This window comes from Phoenix dactylifera, chromosome 16 (assembly GCF_051530095.1).
Source record: "Phoenix dactylifera cultivar Ajwa chromosome 16, Ajwa_hap1_PhDact_Kaust_v1.1, whole genome shotgun sequence".
NCBI classification, from domain to species: domain Eukaryota; kingdom Viridiplantae; phylum Streptophyta; class Magnoliopsida; order Arecales; family Arecaceae; genus Phoenix; species Phoenix dactylifera.
Genome location: NC_143205.1, coordinates 12,883,196 through 12,906,390, shown reverse-complemented (window position 1 = coordinate 12,906,390; position 23,195 = coordinate 12,883,196). Strand labels below are relative to the sequence as shown.

The 23,195-nt window shown below is 38.0% G+C and overlaps 1 protein-coding gene and 1 pseudogene across 2 annotated transcripts; one reads left to right on the top strand and one right to left on the bottom strand.

The window, feature by feature from the left end:
• Window positions 1-12,935: 12,935 nt before the first annotated feature.
• LOC103723777 (protein EXORDIUM-like 3 pseudogene) lies at window positions 12,936-14,385 on the bottom strand (annotated as a pseudogene). The gene has a single exon (XR_015974091.2). The product of XR_015974091.2 is annotated as a protein EXORDIUM-like 3 pseudogene (transcript).
• Window positions 14,386-17,499: 3,114 nt separating this feature from the next.
• Window positions 17,500-21,408, top strand: LOC149751122 (uncharacterized). The gene is made up of 2 exons (XM_089927673.1): window positions 17,500-18,814; window positions 20,471-21,408. The coding sequence occupies exons 1-2, from the start codon at window positions 17,500-17,502 to the stop codon at window positions 21,406-21,408; spliced, it is 2,253 nt and encodes a 750-aa protein (XP_089783799.1).
• Window positions 21,409-23,195: the final 1,787 nt, after the last annotated feature.

The following is a 23,195-nucleotide window of genomic DNA, read 5'->3' as shown; positions in this document are numbered from 1 at the left end:
GTTTGTTGCTTTATTAACTGTAAGGCATTATAGCAGTACTCAATCAAAAAGAGCATCAAGTGTCTTTAACATCTTATCCTTAAAAAACATGTTGCCAACTTTCTATGTGAGAACTGATGACAGCAGGAGATTAAATACTAACTGCGCTTAATGAATCTATGAAAGTTGGGTTTACTTATCAGAAGGCACTGACAGATGAATTTTAAAATTGGATCCATGGACTTGCCTCAACTTGGTTGTCAACAAGTAGCTTCTCAATGCTCTTCCAGATTTGTAATTTCTCGGAACTTGAGAGAGTAAATGTGTGTCACAAAAAGCCAAAACAATGTCACCAAAATTGCAGTTTGGTTGCCTTAATAGCAAGATATTTGGTCTTCATTGTATATAGGCTCCAGCTTTATAAAATACACACACACCCTACTATTGTTGGACATGACAATAAGAATTATGGACTCTGATCTAAAGAAGCTCCTTGAAGCTGACCACCAAATGTGAAAACCCTACCAGATACAATCAACACATATTTACAAGCACAAATGATGTTCTACAAGGAGATAGTAATTAGAGGGAAAGTTAAAAAAAACAGGATTCGATATAAATATTCACCTAAAATGTTGTTTAAAAAATGACAACAAAAATTCAGTAGTGAAAGAGATTGAAGTGTAAGAAGGTCATTTCTACAAGATTTTGAGAATGAGCTGAAAAAAATAGTAAACATTACATATTGCAATGACCTGGACCTCACCAATAGGACTAATGTAAGAGCCTATTGACATCAATTGTACAGGGAGATCTTTGATATTTATACAAAACCAAGGAACCTAAATAATATCTTCTTGGCTAGCTTTTCTGGTTAAGGTATTGGATTGTCAGAAATAGATTAGAGCAGACCAAGCCCCTAGTTCATGCAGATGAAGGGACATTGCAGCACGGACCCTTTTGAAGCTGATCCGAATTGTGGTGTTTTTTATTATATTTAGATGGATTTGGATCCTTAGCTCGACAAGAACACCAAAATTTAAATGGGGAGAGTGGGTAATGCCAACCATTTGTTTGATAGTCATATTATTGGCAATAGTTTGAACTTGAAGTTAAACTGTCAACCATTTGTTTATATGATATTGTTTATGCAATTGTATGAGGGTAATGCCCATATGATTTTTTTATCTTCCTCCTCCTTAAAAAATGCTAACCATCAAATGGATGTTGCATTTTTCGATGGTTATATGGATGACAGGTTGCCAGAGCTTCTCACAGAGATAATTCACAAAGTTTAGCACAGAGGTCAGAGAACCTAGAAAAGCATTATCTGGCAAAGGCAACAAGATCATATTGCGAACCTCAGGTGCTGCCATATGAGTTGAAGAAAACTGTTGTTTTCTGACAAAGGTTTGTTGCACGACACTGCATTGCACATCAGTTGCTTTCATCAATTGATAATTTAACAGGAATAAATCCTTTATTTCTATTACTATCTTCTTTTTTTTCACATATCATTACTTTTTAATCTTTGATGGTATTTCCTTGTTTTGAGAATAATATCAAGCTGAACTGTTTATCTGATGGCTGCTGGAGCTGATTGCCTCAATGTTGCTTACGCTTGGCTTTGTGGTGTTTATGTTAAAAGCAATGAGAGATATGTAATTTCCGTGAGAAGAGAGCTACATAGGCATAAGTCAACAGTCCATAAATGATATTCTCTAATATTGTTTTATACTATAAATTATATCGACTAATAGTGTACATGCACATCATTGTTCTTGTAACTTTTCTTGAGTGATATTAATTGATGTTGGCTGTCAATACTGTTCTCTAACATTGGCTCTGCTATAAGACTGTAATGATATTTCCTATGGAGAAATAAAGCTATGACTCTCCTCTCTAACATTGGTGACCTTATCTCAGTTTTTCTTCTATAATAAAGATAGAGGTATTGGATACAATTTCCTATAAAATAAAAAAATATGGTGAACAATATATGCTAATTGATCTTATATATGAGTTCAAGCGTATTAGACTGACTATTCTATGGCACCAATTTAAATATTTTTGGAATCAATCTCGACATGCATCCATTTTTTTATTTTTTACATTATTTTTTTTCTTCACCTGTGTTCATATCTAATGCCCATTGGTAGGAGTGTGGTCATATTTCTTTCAGATTTTCTCAGACATTTCCCAGGCTTAACTCAACTGCCCTTGATGCGGCAAGCTCTAGTCCAAGCCCAACCCAGAGTTTTATTACTTGAGCTTTGGCAGTTCCTTGTAATAGTTTGGGTCAATCAAGCTTGATATACACTCTACTTGACTGCTAAAACTGTCTCATCTTCATTTTTCTTCAATAATGGATTGAGAAAACTAACATTTAGCACAGTTGCTTCTACATTTACAGAGTTCCTTATGTTGTTCTACAACATTATGTTTTTTTACACATATTAAAATTCTTTTCACAAGCCTGCATAGCTTTTCATAACTCATGCAGAGCAGGGAAGGTCCTGCTATTAAGCTAAAAAATGGCCAACTTCAAGTCTGACCATATCAAACAATCAAAAACTTGAAACAATCTGTCTAAAGTGCAGGTTGGGTTGAACAGCCATGGGCTGTCCCAGCTTAACATGCATCCTTTTCATACTTAGGTGTCAAGATTGGTTGGTTGTTCTTTGGATTGTAGATCTCAATTGCACTATTGTTATGTAATGCTTCATCCAGAAACAATTCATTGGGAGGTCCTCTAGTTGCTACCTTTGGTCACAGCTGAACACAAATGCGAGAATGGTACACTGGAGGTTGTCTTCCGAGCTGTAATAATGCAGAAAAAAGGAGGAAAAAACATTGCAGGTTTTTTGTTTCATTGTTCTACAAGTGCCATGTCATGAACATCTACTCTAGCAGTAATGCTTGACAACCAGCTTCAAATCTTAAGATGTGCACTCCTTCTGTTACTTCTGCAAGATTGTAATTTGGGATCCAAGATGCATGTTTTAGAGTTTGACAAGCATTCCCTATTCCTTATTGGGGGTAAATTTTCAGTAGAATCCAAGATATGTGATTTCAGATGAGACTGCAGGTATGATGCTGCTCTGTTTGTGAAGGATGATGAGTTCATCTGATCAAGCCCTAATATATCAAGAGTACTGTATGAGCAGGGCTGCACATAATATTACATATTTCAGTATCCAAGATGCATTGTGCACTCATGAGGGTCACTTTAGTTGTTGGGTGAGTAAATGGAGCACCATAGGTTAGCATGTTTTTGTTGTTCAAGCTTTATTAGCATTTATACATGCAGGCTTATATTTGGTGATTTTTTTCAGCTAGTAGATGCTAAGGGACTCGATTGGATACCAGCAGCTTTTCTTTCCTTGGTTAAAGGCCCATAGGCAATTTTCGGCTGAATGATTTAAGTATTCCTCTCTCGATGTGGCTTATTTTTTCCGCAACCTTCGACAAAAGTAGTTTCTGATTTCCTTTCTAGTATAACCATCAAGAGACTTTTAACAAATCTGCTAGCTCACATCTTCAGAAACTTATGTTATCTGACTCTCACAAGCCATTTCTTGTATCTTTATTATTTAGCTCTCTAAGAAACTTTATTGTTCTCTATGTCATCCTAATCTTGTACCTTCATGCACATGGCCTGCGCAAATTTAATAATTCAGGCTGAAATGATTACCTGCAGCTTAGAGGCATTTCCTTTTCTTAATTTCCTTCTTGTAGCTTTTTAGTAAATTTATTATACTTAACCTCCTAGAAACTGCCTTGAACTGCACAAATGATACTGTAGGAATATCTAGGTAGACAAATTGTTAGGGGTTGTCGCATGTATACTGTAATGATTTTTTTTTTCTTTTTTCCTTTTGTGTCTAAGTTTCATTTTTTGGGTCATGTTAATAGAACGAGTGCGATATTGCAGAGAAATTAGTAACTGTTAAATGGAGCAGATATTTGTTATGACTAGGACTCAGCAAAAGAAAACAAGCACAGCATGCTATCAAACGCAGGAATGACTGAATGAATGAAGATACCACAAGTAAGGAATAGAGAAAAAAAGGTTTGTTTTTAGTATCTGTCAATATAGTTTCTAAGAAATGTTCCAGTAGTCGAAGCAGATATTTAGAATCAAAGCAAAGTAATTATTATTATATGTAAAAAGGCACTTGATATTAAGAGGTACGAGTACCCGATGGTTGGCTCTCATTTCTCTAGGATACACCACAATCAGGTAAACTTTACATATATAAGTTAAACCTTTATTTTTTTCTTTAACATAAGGAAAAGTTTGTTTCATTATAGCGAAGAGCATGCATTAAAAGTGGTGATAGTTCTACTGTTTCATGCACAAATCTCCATCCATGCTTGGCCATTTGTGCTAAAAACAGTGTAGATAGATAGACACAGATTCTCTAGGAAAATTATAGCGTAGAAGATTAAAACTTTGAGAAATTCTGAAAGTTTGTAAAGGTGTGTATATAAAACAAACTTTCAAAAGAAAAAGTGTGGGACCAAAAACACTAAAATAATCTGTCACTTTAGACACCCTATCAGTCCTATGGTAGGCTCTCTCTGGTTGACAGAGATGATTCCCTTTGACCATGTTCTTAAACATCTCATTTCTTAATACCTAAATAAATATACTTCTATAACTTTGTTGCTCATTTCACTACAGATTATTTTATGTATACAAATGTTCCTTCTAGGAAGAAAAAAAAAGTAAGCTACTGCTTATGAAATAATTTAGGTTCCATGGTGACTGGTCCCCAGCAATGGCGAGGATAAAGACTTTGCCAGTGTTTAATTTGTGCGGAATAGTACTGCTCCCCAGGAAACAGAGGTTTTGTCAATCCCCACAGTAGCTTCTTTCAAGAAAGCAGGTACCTCCAAAGCTAATATTAACTTAGGCTGGGAAAGGGGCATCATCATCTCCATCTTTGCTTCCTTTCTACTCCCCCAGCGGCCCAGAGCAAGAATGGTGGAGCCCTCCTTCCAGCTAGAGTTAAGATATGATCATCTCTAGGTGGATGTCAGGCAGCAGTGCTCTGTGTCACATAGTCCCATGTTGGTACTGGAAATAATTCAACCAAGTGGAAGATTCCAAACTAAGAAAATATACAAAATTTTTTGTGAAAGGCACATCAAGAATTCCTATAATCAACAATTAGAAAGAAGTTAATCAAGTAAAAATTTAAGATTATGAATATATATATATATATATATATATATATATATATATATATATATATATATATAATTATACTTTATTATTATGAAAATAAAAATAAATGTGAATGCAATAACTTTTAGTCTGTAAGTGTTCTACAAAGAAGACGAGTACATCGTAAAATTCATGAAGTATTATAACAATCTTGATTAAGTTGATGGGTTGAGAGTATTTTGGAGAAGCATTCATCTGACGATATTGCAGTAATTGGGCAAATATTGTTATCATGCAGAACAACCATTCAACTCTAGCCAATATCCGTGACTCAGAAATCTAGCCCAATGAATTTGTTATGCTTGGCTAACTAGGATCTCTTATAATCAAAGTGGATTGGCAACTCGGGCAAGTTACCTAATAAATTAGCCTAATGATGAAATGATGGTATGAATTTGAATAATGAAAGGACAGTATTACAGAACATAAATTGAAGATATTTTTTGAATAATGTGGTGGTAATGTTTGCACCAAGATTTGAACCTGGACCTTTAAAAGTTGGGGGTGCCACATAAAAAAAAAAAAAAAAAAAATACATGATACAGATATAAAACATTTGATTGTGATCAACTTGGAAATCTGATTGAGCTAAATTATTCTAATCCTTTTTGAGCATTATGAATTATATATGCTACTAGTGAGAAGTCTAATTCATACTAGCAAAGCATCGATTGTTGTGTTCCTGTGAGAGGAAACATTAGTGATTGTGAACCTCTCATCAAATAAATGCAATCATGTTTATAGCTCGTGCATTGTTTCTTGTTAAGCAATGTTGAATGAAAAGTACTTGGGTTTTTTTTTTAAAAAAAGAAAGGTTTATCCAGCAGTACCTCCCTGATACAATAGGGAAGAGTTCGGATTACCTTCTTGGGCTCATTTGATCTTCCAAATCTGTTAAATATCATGATGTAGACACTTCATCCAAGGAGAAGGTGAGGCACCAAGTTAGGTCTTTTCATAATCTGATAGCACATCCAGTTTTTTTCATATTAGAGCTTGATGATCAGATCTCTTTTTTTGGGGGGAGGGGGGGTAAAAATGGCTACTCAATTCATATAACTCTAATGTGAGTACATCCTGCCAGATCACGAGAAAGTAAAAAATACAAAGGAGGAGGAACGTCTGATGCAGACGTCCAAAGAAAATCTCCGGAATACCGGGCGACAAAGAAGGCAACCCAGTTTGCTGCCCTGTTCGCCTCCCTAAACACGTGTGCTGTCTGAAAGTCGCTCATCATCTATGCCATCATACGAGTCTCTCAGATAAGGGGATGACCATCACCATACCTATCCATCCCCCGGATCCAATCGATCACCATAGATGAGTCTTCCTCGAGGTACACCCGCTCGACTCCAAGTACCTGTCTAACATAGGATATATCCTTCCAGGCTGCCTGCAGCTCTGCCCCAACTACTGTAAACCCTGGAGTGCGCCGCCCTCCTGCTGCAATCATCTTACCAAGGTGGTCTCCGATCACAAATCCAGCCCCTCCAGTCACACCATCCACTGACCTACTGTCGTCGAAGTTTACTTTGAGATAGCCAAGGAGTGAGGGTACCCAAGAAACGAGGGCAAATCGGAGCACTGAAACAGCATAAAGAATACCTCAGATGTCCCTAGCCATCACAGAAGAAAACACAACGGCAGCTGCAGTGACCTCCCTCTCTTTTTTTCTCTAGAGAAAAGAAAACTTAACTCTAAGCTATTATTGGTTTATTGCTGACCCTTGGCTTCCATAGGAGTGGGCCACCTTGCTGCCTTCCCCTATCACTTTCCCTTTCTTTCCGCTGCAGAGTGAGAGCTCTCTTTGAGGAGATTCCATTTGGTGAGGCCAGCAGGTAGCGATGGTTGCTCTCTTTTTGTTTCCTTGTTATTTAATTATTATCTCTGTAAACTGGTCTCTACTCTCCATCACGGGGACCATCTTTAAACAGTTCATTATTTGAAACTGTTCATCACGGGAGCCTCCCAAACTCTCTTTCTCAGGGCTCCATGAAAGTGGGGTCCGAGCTATCATCTCTCTTTTTGAGACCAGACCATGAGGTGGGAAAACCAAGCTAGTCTAAAGCTTTTCTAAGGGTTTTTTTTTCTTCTCTTAATCTACTCTTTCTTCTCGGCAAAAAATTATACCATACACTGCATGCATCATGGCTTTGCACGCAGCCGATCATAACTATAAGGAGGTAATGAGATGAGTATTCGATGAATGGAGTCTATAAAAATAAAAGTTTATAATTGGCTTGATAAATGGTGCATACAGTGTAGAATATATTTTTTTTCTTCTGAAACGGTGCAGGTTGACTGCTGGCCATGGGCAGTAGAGGAGCCCACTCCAGGACACGTTAACTATTTCTCCACACTGCGGCCATGCGTGACAGGAACTGAAATGATGGTTATGCTGCAGCTTGGCATGTGTCAGATGCTGAATTAGTAGTCACCAATTTCCGGTGGTGGGTGATCCATGCCTGATTCATAGCATTCTTTTGCTGCCTTTTGTTCTGGCCACGGAGGTTAAAAAAATTAAGATAGTACTCCTCCTTGCATACGATGAGAAATTATATCCTACATGGCGTGAACTATGTAGCCATTGTAGAACCGCATATTATGCAAAGTAGGTCGACTGTATCGAAGATTGAGCTACATAAAAAGGCTCTCTTATACTCCTCACCAAAAAGGATAACTCTCCTCTCTCTCTCTCTCTTTTTCATGCTACACTAAAGGAGACACTAAAGATTCTTTTAAATAGAGTATCATATAGGTGGGATATTTGATTTCTACTCAAATTCAAAAATCAGCACCCACTAAAAGATAAGATTTGATAACTATTAAAGACTAATGATAGCTATTGTAGAATGAATAATTAAGTAGAATAAAACTAGAAATAGAATCCTAGCATAAGTAGGATAAGCAATGATTCTCAACACTCTCCATCATTGCAAAGTTCATGCTAACAATGTCGAGCTTGCTGCGCAAATCTTCAAACCACTTGACTGCCAATACTTTGGTGAAGATATCCGTTAGCTAATCCTTCGTAGAAATTGGAAACAAATCAACCTCTGCAATTTTTTTCTAATAAAATGATGATGAACTTCAATGTGCTTTGTCCTTGCATGAAATACCGGATTCCTCACCAATCAGATTGCACTCACATTATCACAATAAAGAAGAACAATATAGTCAGTATCCTGACCTAAATTATTAAGCAACCTTGTGAACCAAGTGAACTCCTAAACTGCCATCGCGGCCGCACAATACTCTGGCTCTATAGAAAACAACTCAAAAGTAAGTTGTCTCTTACTACACCAAAAAACAATACCAGATCCCAAGCTAAAACAATAACCAATTATAGACCTATATGTGTCTACATCACCAGCACGGTGTGCATCTATAAAACCTACTAACTAGACTAAAGAATTATAAGTATATAAAATACCACAATCAACAGTCTTATATCTCAGGATCCGTAAAACTGCATCACGGTGTGATTGCCGAGGATACTGCACATATTGGCTGACAACGCCAACTACATAAGAAATATCTAGCCTTGTGATAGTTAAATAGATCAAATTGCCTATAACCTATCTATACATCGTAGGATCATCAAAAAGTTTGCCATGCTCTCTACTCAACTTTAAATTTGATTCAATTGGTGTCTGCATATTCTTACAACTAGCCAGTCCATACTTATTCAATAAATTTAGAGCATACTTTCTTTGACAAATAAAATAGACATCCTGAAGCTTAGTTGCTTCAATGCCGAGGAAATATCTTAATTCACCAAGTGCTTTCATCTCAAACCGTATCGATAGTTGTCCATAAACACTACATACCTCATCAACTGCATCAGTAACAATCAAATTATCAACATAAAGGCAAACAATTACTATACTTTTACTTAGTATACTTTACAAATAAGCTAGAGTTTGCATAAGATAGAGAATAACCACAAACTAACAAATACTCTATAAGTTTTCCAAACCATGATCTAGATGTTTGTTTGAGACCATACAAAGCTTTCATAACTCTGCAAATAAACTCAAGATGGGAGAAGTCAACAAAGCCAGAAGGCTGCCGCATATAAATATCATTATCAAGACCACCATATAAGAAAGCATTTTTGATATCCATCTGCCACAACGATCAACTTTTGCTTGCTATTAAGAAAATAAGTACTCTGGTAGTAGTTAATTTTGCAACTGGACTGAAGGTCTCATCAAAATCAATCCATATATTTGTGAAAATCCTCTTGCTACAAGCTTAGCTTTGTAGCATTCAATAATGCCATCACACTTCCTTTTTACCTTAAACCTACTTACTTATAAACCTACTTACAATAAATAGGAGAAACACTACTAGGTAAAGGAACCAAATCCTATGTCTCATTTTTCTTAAGAGCTGAAATCTCTCTTTTTTTTTTGGGTACATCGACTACTCACACTTATCTCGCGTGAGTATAGCCAGCACTATCAAGAGAAAGTTAACTACCCAATGAAGAAGGAACACCCGACTTCCGAGTCTAGAAGATCTCACTAGTGTGTTGAGAAGCGTAGGAAGCGACCCAGTTGGTTGCCCTATTCGCCTCCTAGTACACATGCACGGCCTAAAAAGTATTGCACTCCCTCACCAACCACCGGATGTCGCCAACAAGTGGGTGCTCTACTCCCCTGCGGCCTTCATCTAGAATCCACTCCACCACCACTGTCGAGTCTCCATCCAGAATGATGTACCTAGATCCTAGCACTTGTCTCGCATAGGAAATACCTTGCCATGCTGTCTGGAGCTCCACCCCCAGCACCGATTCCTCGAAGGAATGACTCGCCCCAAAGTAGCCACCAGCCTGGAGGCTTGATCTCTGAAATCTCTTCTTTCATGGCATCCTCCTAAACACCAATGCCCTTGTCCTTATCATATGAAGTGGGTTCTAACTGATCAACAATAGTAGAAGCATAACAATAAGGAAAAGAAGAACAATCCCAATCTCCATACATGTCACCTACTTTCTTCTCTCTCTTGCTTCTCTGCAATGGTGATGGATCCTCGGGAGCTTCAGGTTCGACTTTATATAACTTCATGTCTTTTTTTTCTCTAATACTATGTTCATTTTCTTTATGAGTACCCGAAGTAGGCAAAGATGAAGAAGACTCTGGATGTTGAGCTAAAGAAGGGAAAGAAGGTTCACTAATTTTTGTGGAAACAACATCCTTCTAAGATACTCGGTCCTCATCAGAAACTAATCTAAACTCACCAACTAGGAAATAGAATCCATCAAAAGACCACCAAGAAGAGCCCATACATTTGCACCACCGCACAGCAAATTCTTAGAAGCTCTTCAACCACGCCAATGCTAGAGATGGTAGTATCTTTAGTCATGATGATTCAGCTTTTGAATCACCAAATAAGAATTCACACGTTTACACCACCACACAACAAGTTACTGAAAGTACTTCAATCCCGTCGAGCTACGAACATACGAATAACCAATCTCCAAGCCTATAGCTCTAATACCATGTAGAATGACACATTATACGGAGTAGATCGACCGTGCCGACCTAAGATTTAGAACAAACACCACACAAAAAATAGAAAAGAGATATTGAAAGAAAACTCATTAGGAGGGAGAAAAAAATATTTAATTAAAAAATTGCATTCTCATTCATCACCAAGAAAGACAACCTCACTCCCTCTTTCTCTCTTTTCTTACGCCACACTAAAGGAGATACTTTAAATAAAGTATTATATGAGTGAGATGTTTAATTCCTACTGAAATTCAAAAACCAACACTCACTAAAAGATAAGACTTGATAACTACTAAGGATCGTTTGATATGCGAGAAGAATTTTTTTTTTTACTGGAATGTTTTTTCCAAAAAGATGATTCCTGAATATGATGCCTGAAAAAATGGTTTTGGCATGTTTCGTTGATCATGAAAAAGTGACACATTCCAAAGTGGCTTATGTTTGGTTGAGCATTTATTTTTCTAAAAAAATTGTATGAAATGCCTATTGCACCGAAAGATTTTACTCATGGATTTTGGTAGCTTAATAGTACTTTTAGAAAAAAAAAAGCAACCCCAATTTCTAACCATTGAGAAAGTAGCTTTTTCATATCCTCAATAGATTTTTTTTCCCCATAAAATATAGAAATCTTATTTCCATAGAAATATTATTTTCTCATCTCTCTTTTTCAAAAACTCCAACCATTTTTTTGTTTTCTTGTTGACCATACTTTCACCCTTCTTTTTCCGCGAGGCAAATAAGTCCTAAAGAATGACGCTAACTATTCTATAAGAAATAACTAAGTAGAATAAAATTACAAATAGAATTCTAACATAAGTAGGATAAGCAATGACTCTCAACAACCATACATACGGCCAATGACAGCTACTCATTCTTACAGCGTTGCACTAAGATAAGCACTTGATGAATGAAGTCCACAAAATGGTGTGCACAGCCACATGGTGCACACCTTGTGGAATATAATTTCTCCCATAAGAATGTTACACCCATGTTCTTCCCTTAAGGACTAGTGGTCCTGTCCCATCCCCCGCTAGGCTCCGAAAAGAACTAGGGTCCGAAAAGAACTGGACGGATGTTTTCTTCTGATGAATGAGGACCCACAAATCCACAACTACAGGTACTTAACTGGCACAATTTATCTGAATTCCAAAGGCAAGCAAATGAATGTGGCTTTTGGATGATAATTAAAACATCCATAAACAGGCATGTCGATTTTGTTCTTCTGGAGAACAGATTGTAATCTTGCCCGATTTCGAGGTCGCGATGAGTGGTGTCAGGCTAGAATTAGAACCTGACCGAAACTTGATCTACAGACTACCTGCCAACGGGCACACAACCTACTGAGGCCATTTAAGGTGGAAGCTAATTTAGGATTGGACTTCCAAGTAGATAGAATTTTTTTATATAGATTTCGGACCATTTCATTTGCATTATAGCTCAAATCCCTTTGTAGTCCTAAGCTATTATTCAATGATGCAGCATGTACATTATATAATTTCTAACTTGTGTGTATGTGTGTGTATATATAAAAGACATCTCCATGGACAGGCATTCGTTTAGAGTCCCCATCTTAGAAAATAAGGTCCTGCTTTGAAAGCAGAGTGCTCCTAAAACTAACTTGGATGACATTCTCCTTTATATACTTGATCCTGTGCTCACATTGATCTCCTATGAGCACAACCAACTACATTACTAATAAGAAGATTACACAAAGAAGAAGGTTGGATCCAAAAAAAATTTTCAGAATGATGAGCAACAAATAAGATAGACTTTTTTATCTTTCACGAAGCTATATCAAATATGTGCAAAAAAAACATAAATATCATTCTCAAAATTTAAATTTATATAAATATTTTTTTAAAACTTATATTTATTTTTATATCATTATAAAATACTATTTTTGTATAGATGCATTGTTCTAAAATCATTAATAAAAACTATATTTATTTTAATTAAAAATAAAATAAAATTTTAAAATTATTTTTATTTTCCATAATGATTATTTTATAAATAATTTTTACACATCTACCTGGATGATAAGAATAAAAAAATAAAATAGCAATACAAATATTTTACAAAAATATGCATACAAATATTAATTTTTAAAAAATATTTATATAAAATTCGATATTTAAAAGAGTATTTATGAAAAAACTCAAAAAAAAATTTATCCATCATCAGAAGTAAGAAGCAAAGCCCAGACCAACTAAAAAACTATAGAGCGATGGCAGTTAAAAGCAAAAACAAGAGCAGATCCCATCCTACTCCTGCCTCTGTACAAACAAAACATACCAAAATATCAACATACTCCTCCCCACCCTTTTCGTGTTATTAATCAGCCCCTAACTACTGTAGGAGTGCTGACCCCTCGAAAACAAGTGGCTCCAAGAGAGGGAGGGGATTACTTAAAACCTTAGTAAGAACTATAATTAAGTAAATAAAACACCATATTTTTTCCTTTTTTCCCCCTTAATCTAATAATGTTATTGATCGAGGGCATTGGGGCCGGAACAGTAGTTGAGGATGGGGTTCCAGATCCACTGCACCAAGAACTGCCTCCCGCCGACGCCGTTCAGGTTGTACGCCGCGCCGCTCCGGCTATCCACCAGGATCTGGCCGGTGTACGCCCCGCCGCCGCCGGTCCCGTAGATCCCCTCGCAGAGGTCGGCGATCTCCGTCGGGAAGCTCGGGTCGCTGCCGGCGTACCACGCGTTCGCCAGCGGGTTCGACGCCATCTCCGCCAGCTCGTGCGCCACCACGCTCACCATCCCATCCACCCCCACGTCCCCATTCGGCGGCTGCCCCGCCGACCGAGCTCCGGGAACGTAGTCCGGCACAGCGAAGGGGTAGGCGCAAACCCCAGGGCATTTCGCGGCGGAGTTGCCGACCCACGCGTAGGGGAGAGTGTAGCCCACGATGGATGGGAAGGTGAAGTAGTGGAAGCCACAGACCTGGCCGCAGAAGTCCTGGACGGCGACGTCGGTGGAGGTGAGGAGAAGGTAAAGGCCTCCACGTGGGTTGACGGGGAGGGGGCGGGTCCGGGCGGTGATAGCGGCGCCGATGACGGACTGGATGGAGAGGCGGGTGAGGGATTTGCCGTGGGAGTAGCAGCGGTCGTCCTTCTCGGCGCCGAGGAGGACGGTGCGGGAGACGTTGGCGCCGGTCTGGTCGCCGTAGAGCTGCACGGTGCGCCACCAGGCGGCGACGGAGGGGGAGGGGACGGCGGCGGGGTCGGCCGGCGAGATGGAGCGTAGGAAGGCGCGGAGGATTCGCTTCTGGGAGGGGTTCCATGCGCCGTACCAGATGGGGTAAATGGTGATGTTGGTTGTGAGAACGGGGCCCATATGGTACATCAGGTGGACGAACTCCGACGAGCCCTCGTACTTCTTGGACACCCCGATATCCGTCATCGTCCCACCTCCATTTCCGGTGATGTTGGTGGCGTTCAGCACAGCTTGCGGCCACGGCCTCCAAGCCAACACCGTCGCCGCCGGCGCGACGAGCAGCAGAAGCAAAAGAACGGCCGGCGAGCTCATTAGCAGCTCACCTGGAACGGAGGGAAGTGGGAGATGGACGGTTTCAAGTGGTGGAAGAGGGTATAAGTTTGGCTTGGTTTATATAGGAAGAAGGCACCCTTTTTCCGCAGTTTAATTTCTAATTAGGAAAGAAAAAGAAAAAGGAGGGCTTTATTTTGAGGCGCGCCGTGAGGATGCGGGAGGAGGGGAAAGGCGGGTAATGGATGACAGGTAGGATGTTTTACTGTCTAGCTGTCAGAGTGGGGCCCACGTACCCCCCGGGGGGGGGTATTGAGCCTAGAAATAGGGGTGGATTTCAGGCCAGTGGCCGGTCGACACGTACACTCTCGTAAATACGAGACGTGGGGTCCACTCGGGTGGAGATATTTGGCGGACGGTGGTGATCGAATTGGGGGTGCGGAGGAGCAGAAGGAGTCGAAACACTGGGGCCCACAGTCCGGCGTCCGGGAGAAGGGAGGGGTTGGGATGGGATCACCAGTCCGGTGAGGATAGGCGAGTGAATTGGGGCTTCAGATGGTTGGATCGGGGAGTGGGCCCTTTGGGCTCTGCGTTGGGGCCTACAGTGGAGGAGAGTGTCCTCAATCACGGAGCGGATTGCCGGGAGGCAGGGCCGCAAATGATTTGGGAGGAGGGCGAGGAAATCTTTTGTGGAACATTCCACTCCCACCACCCCAGCGGCTATAGATTTTATGGAAGAAAATGTTGGAGGTGGAGAGTACTCGGTCTGGCTTGGATGCGCGTCAGATCTAGAATCTAGGGTTGGTTCTTGGAAGATGAGTTCCTTTAATTAAGCAAATGGGTCTTCCTCGTAAACAAACCTATGATCTTTTGTTAAGATACCATTAGAGCATTTAGGAGTGATTTGGTTCAATAAAATATTTTTTCTCAAATGGTAATATCGGAAAAAAATGATTTTTGTATATTTGGTTGGTTATGAAAAAATAATATATTTCAGTATAGTTTATGTTTGGTTGAGCACCTATTTTTTTGAAAAAATTGTGTAAATATATATTATGCTCTTAACAAAGGAAAAGGCTTTACCCCATTATATCTAAAAATTTAAGGGGAGTTTTGAGAAAATAATTATCTCAATTTTCAGCTGGTGTGGGAATTGGACTTTTATATGCCCCACATAATTTTTTTCTATAAAATGTGAAAAAAAATTAATTCCATAGAAAAATTATTTTTTTATCTCTTTCTTTTAAAAACTTCAATCAAATATGAGATATTTCTCTATTTTTCCGTTGACCACACTTTCCTGCTTCTCTTCCCGCGAACCAAATATATCCTTAAAATAGTGGGAAGGAAATAGGCCATATTTTGAGATGGAATGAGGTAGAAATTCGTTCTCTCGAGTCATTTTATACATGTCGAATAGGAGTTGGAAATAGATGATCATGCGTAATTGAGTGAAGTATGAGATGTACATCATGCTCCATTGTGCAAATACACATGTCTGGTAACTAAAAATTGGACTTCTTCAATTCAAACAAATGGGAGAGGATCCAAACTCCTCTACTATTAATTTCACTTAAACTCCATACATTAGTGGTATATTAGTTAATCACAGCCTTTAATCCTCAGCCTCGCTGCGGCTAGAATAATCATCAACCTATGGTTCAGTTCAATTGGCTTTGTTGGATTGACATTGGGTGCTAATGGTAGTGCTTTAGCAACATGATCTATCAAGTGGAAGATGTTTCCCCATGATACGGTCTATGAAGATGTACATGAATGCCTGCCACCCCAATGACACTGGTCTTGCATTTTAAGAGTGCTCTCCCTTCTCCACGGAAAGAACTGGTGCATTCCCACTCACTAAACCTGTCTTTGATGCGCCATCTTGGTGGTTGAATCTAGAACCTGAATCGTCGTTCACATGCAAAAGGCTGCATTAATTTATGGTCGTGTCTGGAGGAAACCAAAGCTCATGGGAAAGGGGAGAGCCTTGGAGGAGAGTATCCCTGGAGGGGTATCTCTTTCTCCCTCCAAAAAAAAAAAAAAAAAAAAAAAAAAAATCCTTCTTTGTGCAAATCCACCATTGGATTTGCATGAATCCATCATTGGATCATCTACTAGTGCTTTGAGATCTATGTAAACAGATACATAATGGTATAATTTGGAGCATTTTGAGATATGCGAAATGGGTGACCTAATGGTAGATTCATGCAAAGGCAACTAAATCCTTCTTCAGCATGAAAGATACAACCCTCATCTCTCGACGACCATGGTTGCTAATTAAATTAAGATCTTGTCTAGTGGCACAGGTTCCAGCTGCCATCTTAAGTCAAGCCAACTTGAGGCCCATTTGTTTTTTTTTATGTTTTATTTTAGAAAATCTAAGAAGAAAATGAACTTGAGTGAACAATGTTCATGGTGAAATCTTTTTGGTTTTTTAATTTTAAATTGTTTGTAAAATCTCTGCAGTCTTTGACAACAAAGTTTTTCAAAAAAAATAAATAAAAATAAAACAAAAAATGGCAGAAGTTTTATGCAAATGCTATCTTCGAGTTTAATCTCTATGAATGTTTCATTAACTTGTAGAGATAAACAAAAATATAAACATAAAATTGATGTCAAATAGGTATTTATTAATTAAAATTCAGTTTCATAAATCAAAGTATTGATGTAGTGCCTATACATACACAGCTAGGAAGATGTAGGTTGCATTATGTTTAGTCCATGGGTCCCTTGGAAGGGTCCTACAACCCTAACATTAGTGTGTTGATCCGGGCATCCACTCGACACACGATCATCCTTGATGGGTTCCAAACAATATGGTCCCACCGGGCATAGTTGAACATTTCATTCAAGTTCTATAATGATATCTTCATCTAGTAAAAGAAAATGAGGATGAACAAGTACATGAGTATAATACTAAAGTTGTCAAAACAAGCTCATAGGATCATGATTATATAGCGAGCCAAATTAAGCACCTACACTATGACTTACTGAGGGTGCAAGAACCTAATGTTTCTCATGAAAAGAAAAGCCAAGTTGTGATTTTAATCCTCTCTCTGTTTCCGAAAGCCTCTCTGTTTCCGTCACTTCATCTGCGAGTGTACGCTTGGAGTGTTGTTGTATCCTGGAGGATAGGCCGCCATTACCTGCTACACCGAGATTCAATCTTCGAGGGGCGCGATCTATTCTTAAGGACAGTGAAATCACGCCTCAACTGATAAGTTCTTCCTTCTTTCATCTATTATTTTTCTTACAATCTTAAGAATAGTTCGGCATGGATTCTGCTATGATTACTGCTAGATCAATTTCTGATACTTCTAAAATTGAGAGTTTCAATGGTATGTATTTTAAGAGATGGCAAGAACGTGTTTATTCTGCATTGGATATGCTTAATTTTGCTCAGTATTTAAATCAGTCAAAACCGATAGAAGGGTCTGAAGATTTTGACACTAAATTCAAAGAGTGGGAACATGGAAATAAAATCTGTAGACACACAATTCTGAGTACACTGTCCAATGAACTTTTTGATGTCTACTGTTCATACAAAGAAGCTGCAGAAATTTGGAAAAATCTGAATAAAAAATATGTGTTAGAAGATGCTGGAGTACAGAAATATGCTATAGGAAATTTTCTGCACTTTCAAATGTCCGAGGATAGGGATGTGTCATCCCAAATACATGATTTTCATAGATTAGTCACTGATCTTAAAAATGAAGATATAATGCTTCAAGAAGTTTTCCTAGCCGGCTGTTTGATTGAAAAATTACCTGAGTCTTGGAAACATTATAAAAATAGCATGAAGCACAAAAGGAAACATATGAGTCTTGAAGATGTTATTGTTCATATTAGAATAGAAGAACAAAATCGAGTCAGAGACCGAGAACAATTGGCCAAGGAAATGACTTCAAAAGCCAATGTTATAGTCAGCAAACCAGGTGGGTCTCGTTCAAAGTCCAAGAAGCCTTATCTCAAAAATGATAAGAAACCTAAGTTCCAAGGTCCAGGTTTTAAAAGAAAAGGAACTTGTTTTGTTTGTGGAAAACCTGGACATTATGCTAATCAATGCAGGTTTAGAAAAAGGAATGATATATCTGCTAAACCAAATGCTAACTTGGTGGAGACAGATATTATTGCAGCAGTTGTGTTTGAAACCAACATGGTTATGGGAGCAAAGGACTGGGTGGTAGACTCTGGGGCTACCAGACATATTTGTGGAAATAGAAGTGCGTTTACTTCCTACACTCCATTGAATGAAGGCGAGGAACAAGTGTTCATGGGTGATTCGAGACCCTCGCCAGTGGTTGGCAAAGGAAAAGTACTCCTCAAGCTAACATCAGGAAAAGTCCTTTCCCTGAATGATGTGCTGCATGTTCCTAATATCCGTTGGAACTTAGTATCTGTTTCTTTATTAGGAAAGGCTGGAGTTAAAGTGTATTTTGAGTCTGATAAAATTGTAATGACTAAGAACAATATTTTCATTGGGAAGGATTATTGTAACCAGGGTTTATTTGTCTTGAATGTAACCGAAACTATGAATGAAAATGCATCATCTTTTGCTTATTTGATTGATTCTGTTGATGTATGGCATGGTAGATTAGGACATGTTAATTTTTCTTATATCAAGAAAATGAAAGACCTAGGCTTGTTAAATAATATTACCTTTGGAAATGTGAATGATAAATGTGAAGTATGTGTAGAATCTAAATCTACTAAAAAGAGTCATAAGTCAATAGAAAGAGAAACTGAATTACTTGGATTAATACATTCTGATTTAGGAGATTTGAAAAACACTCCAACTAGAGGAGGAAAAAGATTTTACATAACTTTTATTGATGATTATTCTAGATACACTAAGGTATATCTACTTAGGACTAAAGATGAAACTTTTGAAAAATTTCAGCAATATGTTACTGAAGTAGAAAATAAATTTAATAAGAAAATTAAAAGAATAAGGACTGATAGAGGAGGAGAATATGAGTATAATCTCTTCAATAAATTTTGTGAAGATAAAGGTATAATCCATGAGATTACCCCACCATATTCTCCTGAATCTAATGGAGTTGCTGAACGTAAAAATAGAACTCTAAAAGAAATGATGAATGCTATGTTAATAAGCTCAGGAGTACCTCTTTATTTGTGGGGGGAAGCTATTCTTTCTGCTTGTCACATTCAAAATAGAATACCTTATAAAAAATCTGGTAAGACACCCTATGAGTTTTGGGAAGGTCATGTACCTAACCTTACATATCTTAAAGTGTGGGGGTGTTTGGCCAAAGTTCTATTACCTGAACCAAAGAAAAGAAAGTTGGGACCTAAAACCTTTGATTGCTTATTTATTGGTTATGCATTAAATAGTGCTGCTTATAGATTCTTGGTATTAAAATGTGAATCTAATATTATGGAACCCAACACTATAGTAGAATCTAAAAATGCTGATTTCTTTGAACATATCTTTCCTATGAAACTAGGTAAAGAAAAAATTGACTCTCAGTCTCATAATAAACAAGAAAAGGAGGCACATAAAAATTATGAAATTGATTTAAGAAGAAGTAAAAGAACTAGAAAAGAGAAAAATTTTGGAAATGATTTTTACACCTTTCTTGTTGATAATGAACCTCAAACTTATAAAGAAGCAATAACTTCAGCTGATGCACCTTTTTGGAAGGAGGCTATTAATAATGAAATAGAGTCTATTATGTCTAATCATACATGGACCTTAGTTGATTTGCCTCCAGGTGCTAAATCAATTGGTTGTAAGTGGATTTTTAAAAGAAAGTTAAAACCAGATAATTCAATTGATAAGTTTAAAGCAAGATTAGTAGCAAAAGGATACTCACAAAGAAAAGATATTGATTATTTTGACACCTTTGCACCAGTTTCTAGAATTTCATCTATTAGAGTACTCATTGCATTAGCATCCATTCATAATTTAGTAATTCACCAAATGGATGTAAAAACTGCATTCTTGAATGGAGAATTAGATGAAGAAATTTACATGAAACAACCTGAAGGTTGTGTTGTTCCTGGTAATGAGCACAAAGTTTGTAAATTAGTAAAATCCTTATATGGATTAAAACAAGCACCTAAACAATGGCATGAAAAATTTGATAAAGTATTGGTATCTAATGGCTTTCTAATTAATGAGGCTGATAAGTGTGTTTATAGTAAGGTTGTTAATAATGTTGTTGTGATCATATGTTTGTATGTTGATGATATGCTTATAATGGGAACTGATTTGAATATAGTTATAGATACTAAGAAATTTTTAGCTTCAAATTTTGATATGAAAGATATGGGTGAAGCTGATGTAATTCTTGGGATTAAAATAACAAGAAGTTCTAATGGACTTATGCTATCACAAGAACACTATATTGAGAAAATTTTAAGAAAATTTGAGCATTATGATAGTAAACCCGTATCTACTCCATATGATGCTAGTATACATTTAAGGAAAAATAAAGATAATGGTATTTTACAAATAGAATATGCTCGCATCATTGGTAGTTTAATGTTTTTAGTTAACTGCACTCGTCCTGATATTGCTTATGCAGTAGGAAGATTAAGTAGGTATACTCATAATCCTAGTAAGGACCATTGGAGTGCTGTTCATAGAGTACTAAGGTACTTGAAAGGAACCATTAATTATGGTTTGTTATATCGTGGATTTCCAGCTGTACTAGAAGGGTATAGTGATGCAAATTGGATCTCTGATTCAGATGAGATGAAATCCACGAGTGGATATATCTTTACTCTTGGTGGGGGTGCAGTATCTTGGAAATCATCCAAGCAAACATGCATCGCTCGGTCTACAATGGAGTCCGAGTTTATTGCCTTAGAAAAGGCAGGTTCTGAAGCTGAATGGCTTAGAAATCTTGTGGGAGATATTCCATTATGGAATAAACCAACACCTTCTGTGTCTATTCTTTGTGATAACCAAGCTGCTATATATCGAGCTAAGAATAAAGTTTATAATGGGAAGAATAGACACATAAGGTTGAGACATAATATTGTAAGGCAGCTGCTTGATGATGGGATTATATCTCTTGAGTTTGTAAAGTCAGAGTTGAATTTGGCCGATCCTTTGACAAAACCACTAGGTAGAAAACTAGTGAGTGAAACATCGAGGGGGATGGGACTAATGCCTATATCAAAGTCAATAACGACAGAAACCCAACATGTGTGATTGGAGATCCCATGAAGCATGTTCATATGGGTAATAACAAGTCGCTAGTTGACTGTGAGTACACTATCGTATTTAATTTTGGAAAATCCATCCCTATGGTGTAGATAGTGCAAACTGCAGTAGATAAGGATGAGGTAAAGCTCTTAATGGATACCATAGTCCTTTAGGATGGTGTGTATACCTGCAGTACACACTTGATGGATCCACCTATATGGGTGTGGGAGTGGGGCCGCTTCCTATGAGAATTAGGCAGTTCTCTAAAGCACTCATGAATATCCAGGTAAGGTGCATGGCCTATTTGCACCAACCCGTTTAGAACAAGCCCAGAACTTGAGAGGTCAATGTGGGCTATGAGTCACTGTTTTACATAAAGGACTTTTGGTTCATAGAAATTTCATATTTCACCAAAAGTTCTGTAAGTCATACTTACTAGTCCTAAAAAATGGTTCATAGTCTCAAAGACACCAATTTGATGCATTGAACTCTCGCGCTCGTTAACTTATTATTGAATTTTAAAATATGTGGGGGATTGTTGGAATATTTCAAAATTCCGAGTCTGCCCTTCTCTCTCTTTTGTCTTTTTGTCTAGTGTACTTTCTTTAGTCCCACATTGGAAAGGAACAAAACTCAAAAGATCTTTATATAGTATTCAACATTTTAACTTGGTGAAGCAAAGAAAGAAAGTAGCCCACGCGCGCATGAGCCCAATGGAGGTCCAAGCCAAAATTGGCGAATCCGATCCGGAAACGTTTAACCGGGCGCGTTGCGATTATCACGCGCAGGGGGACCCCCCCCCCCGCGGGTGTGGGCTTGAGCCAGGTTTCTTTTTGCCGTTTTATTTTTTGAATTGTTTTGAATAAAACGTCGCGTCTTTAAAACAGCTCTTTGGTTATCTCTTGATAAAACGTCGCGTCTTTAAAAACACCTCTTTCATAAAACGACGTGTCTTTTAAATACGCCTCTTCATTTCTTTTTAAACCCTATCAGATCCGATAGAGTAATCTAATCTAACATATCCTCTCTCTGTTTCCGAAAGCCTCTCTGTTTCTTGTTCCCGAGAAGAGTCTCCCTGTTTTCTTCTCTGTTGTCATTCCAAGAGCGCGGTTCTGGGCTGTTCGACCGTCACTTCATCTGCGAGTGTACGCTTGGAGTGTTGTTGTATCCTGGAGGATAGGCCGCCATTACCTGCTACACCGAGATTCAATCTTCGAGGGGCGCGATCTATTCTTAAGGACAGTGAAATCACGCCTCAACTGATAAGTTCTTCCTTCTTTCATCTATTATTTTTCTTACAAACTCTTCTAGGGGAAGAGAATCAATAATTAAATCTATCGCTCAGGTAACTAAATCTTGCTTTGTAAAAGAACTAAACCCTCAAGAATTCCAAAATATTATTCATGAGAAGATTCGTTTAGATCTTTGAAAAAGAAAAGAAAGCTAAAGAAGAAAACAATATATTCAGGTTGAATTTTGTATGTTATGCAAATTTTTTCGAGAACACACCATTTGAGATGGGAGACAAGTGAATCGGACTTGTCCGAACCGTCGCAGAGTATGGCTAACAATCAAAGATTCTGAGTTCAAGTCTTGGATGGTGCATCCCTAAGGATTTCAAATAGGATAAGTATGGTAAAGGGCTCCCTCCCTATCTCTAAAAAAGATATGGAAAAGAAAAATTTTTGTTTGCTCAACATTGAAGATCCACTTGTAACTTCCGATTTATGGTGCACCGACTAGGGTTCCTGGGCATAAAACAATCTAACCTCATGAAAAAAGGGAAATATGAA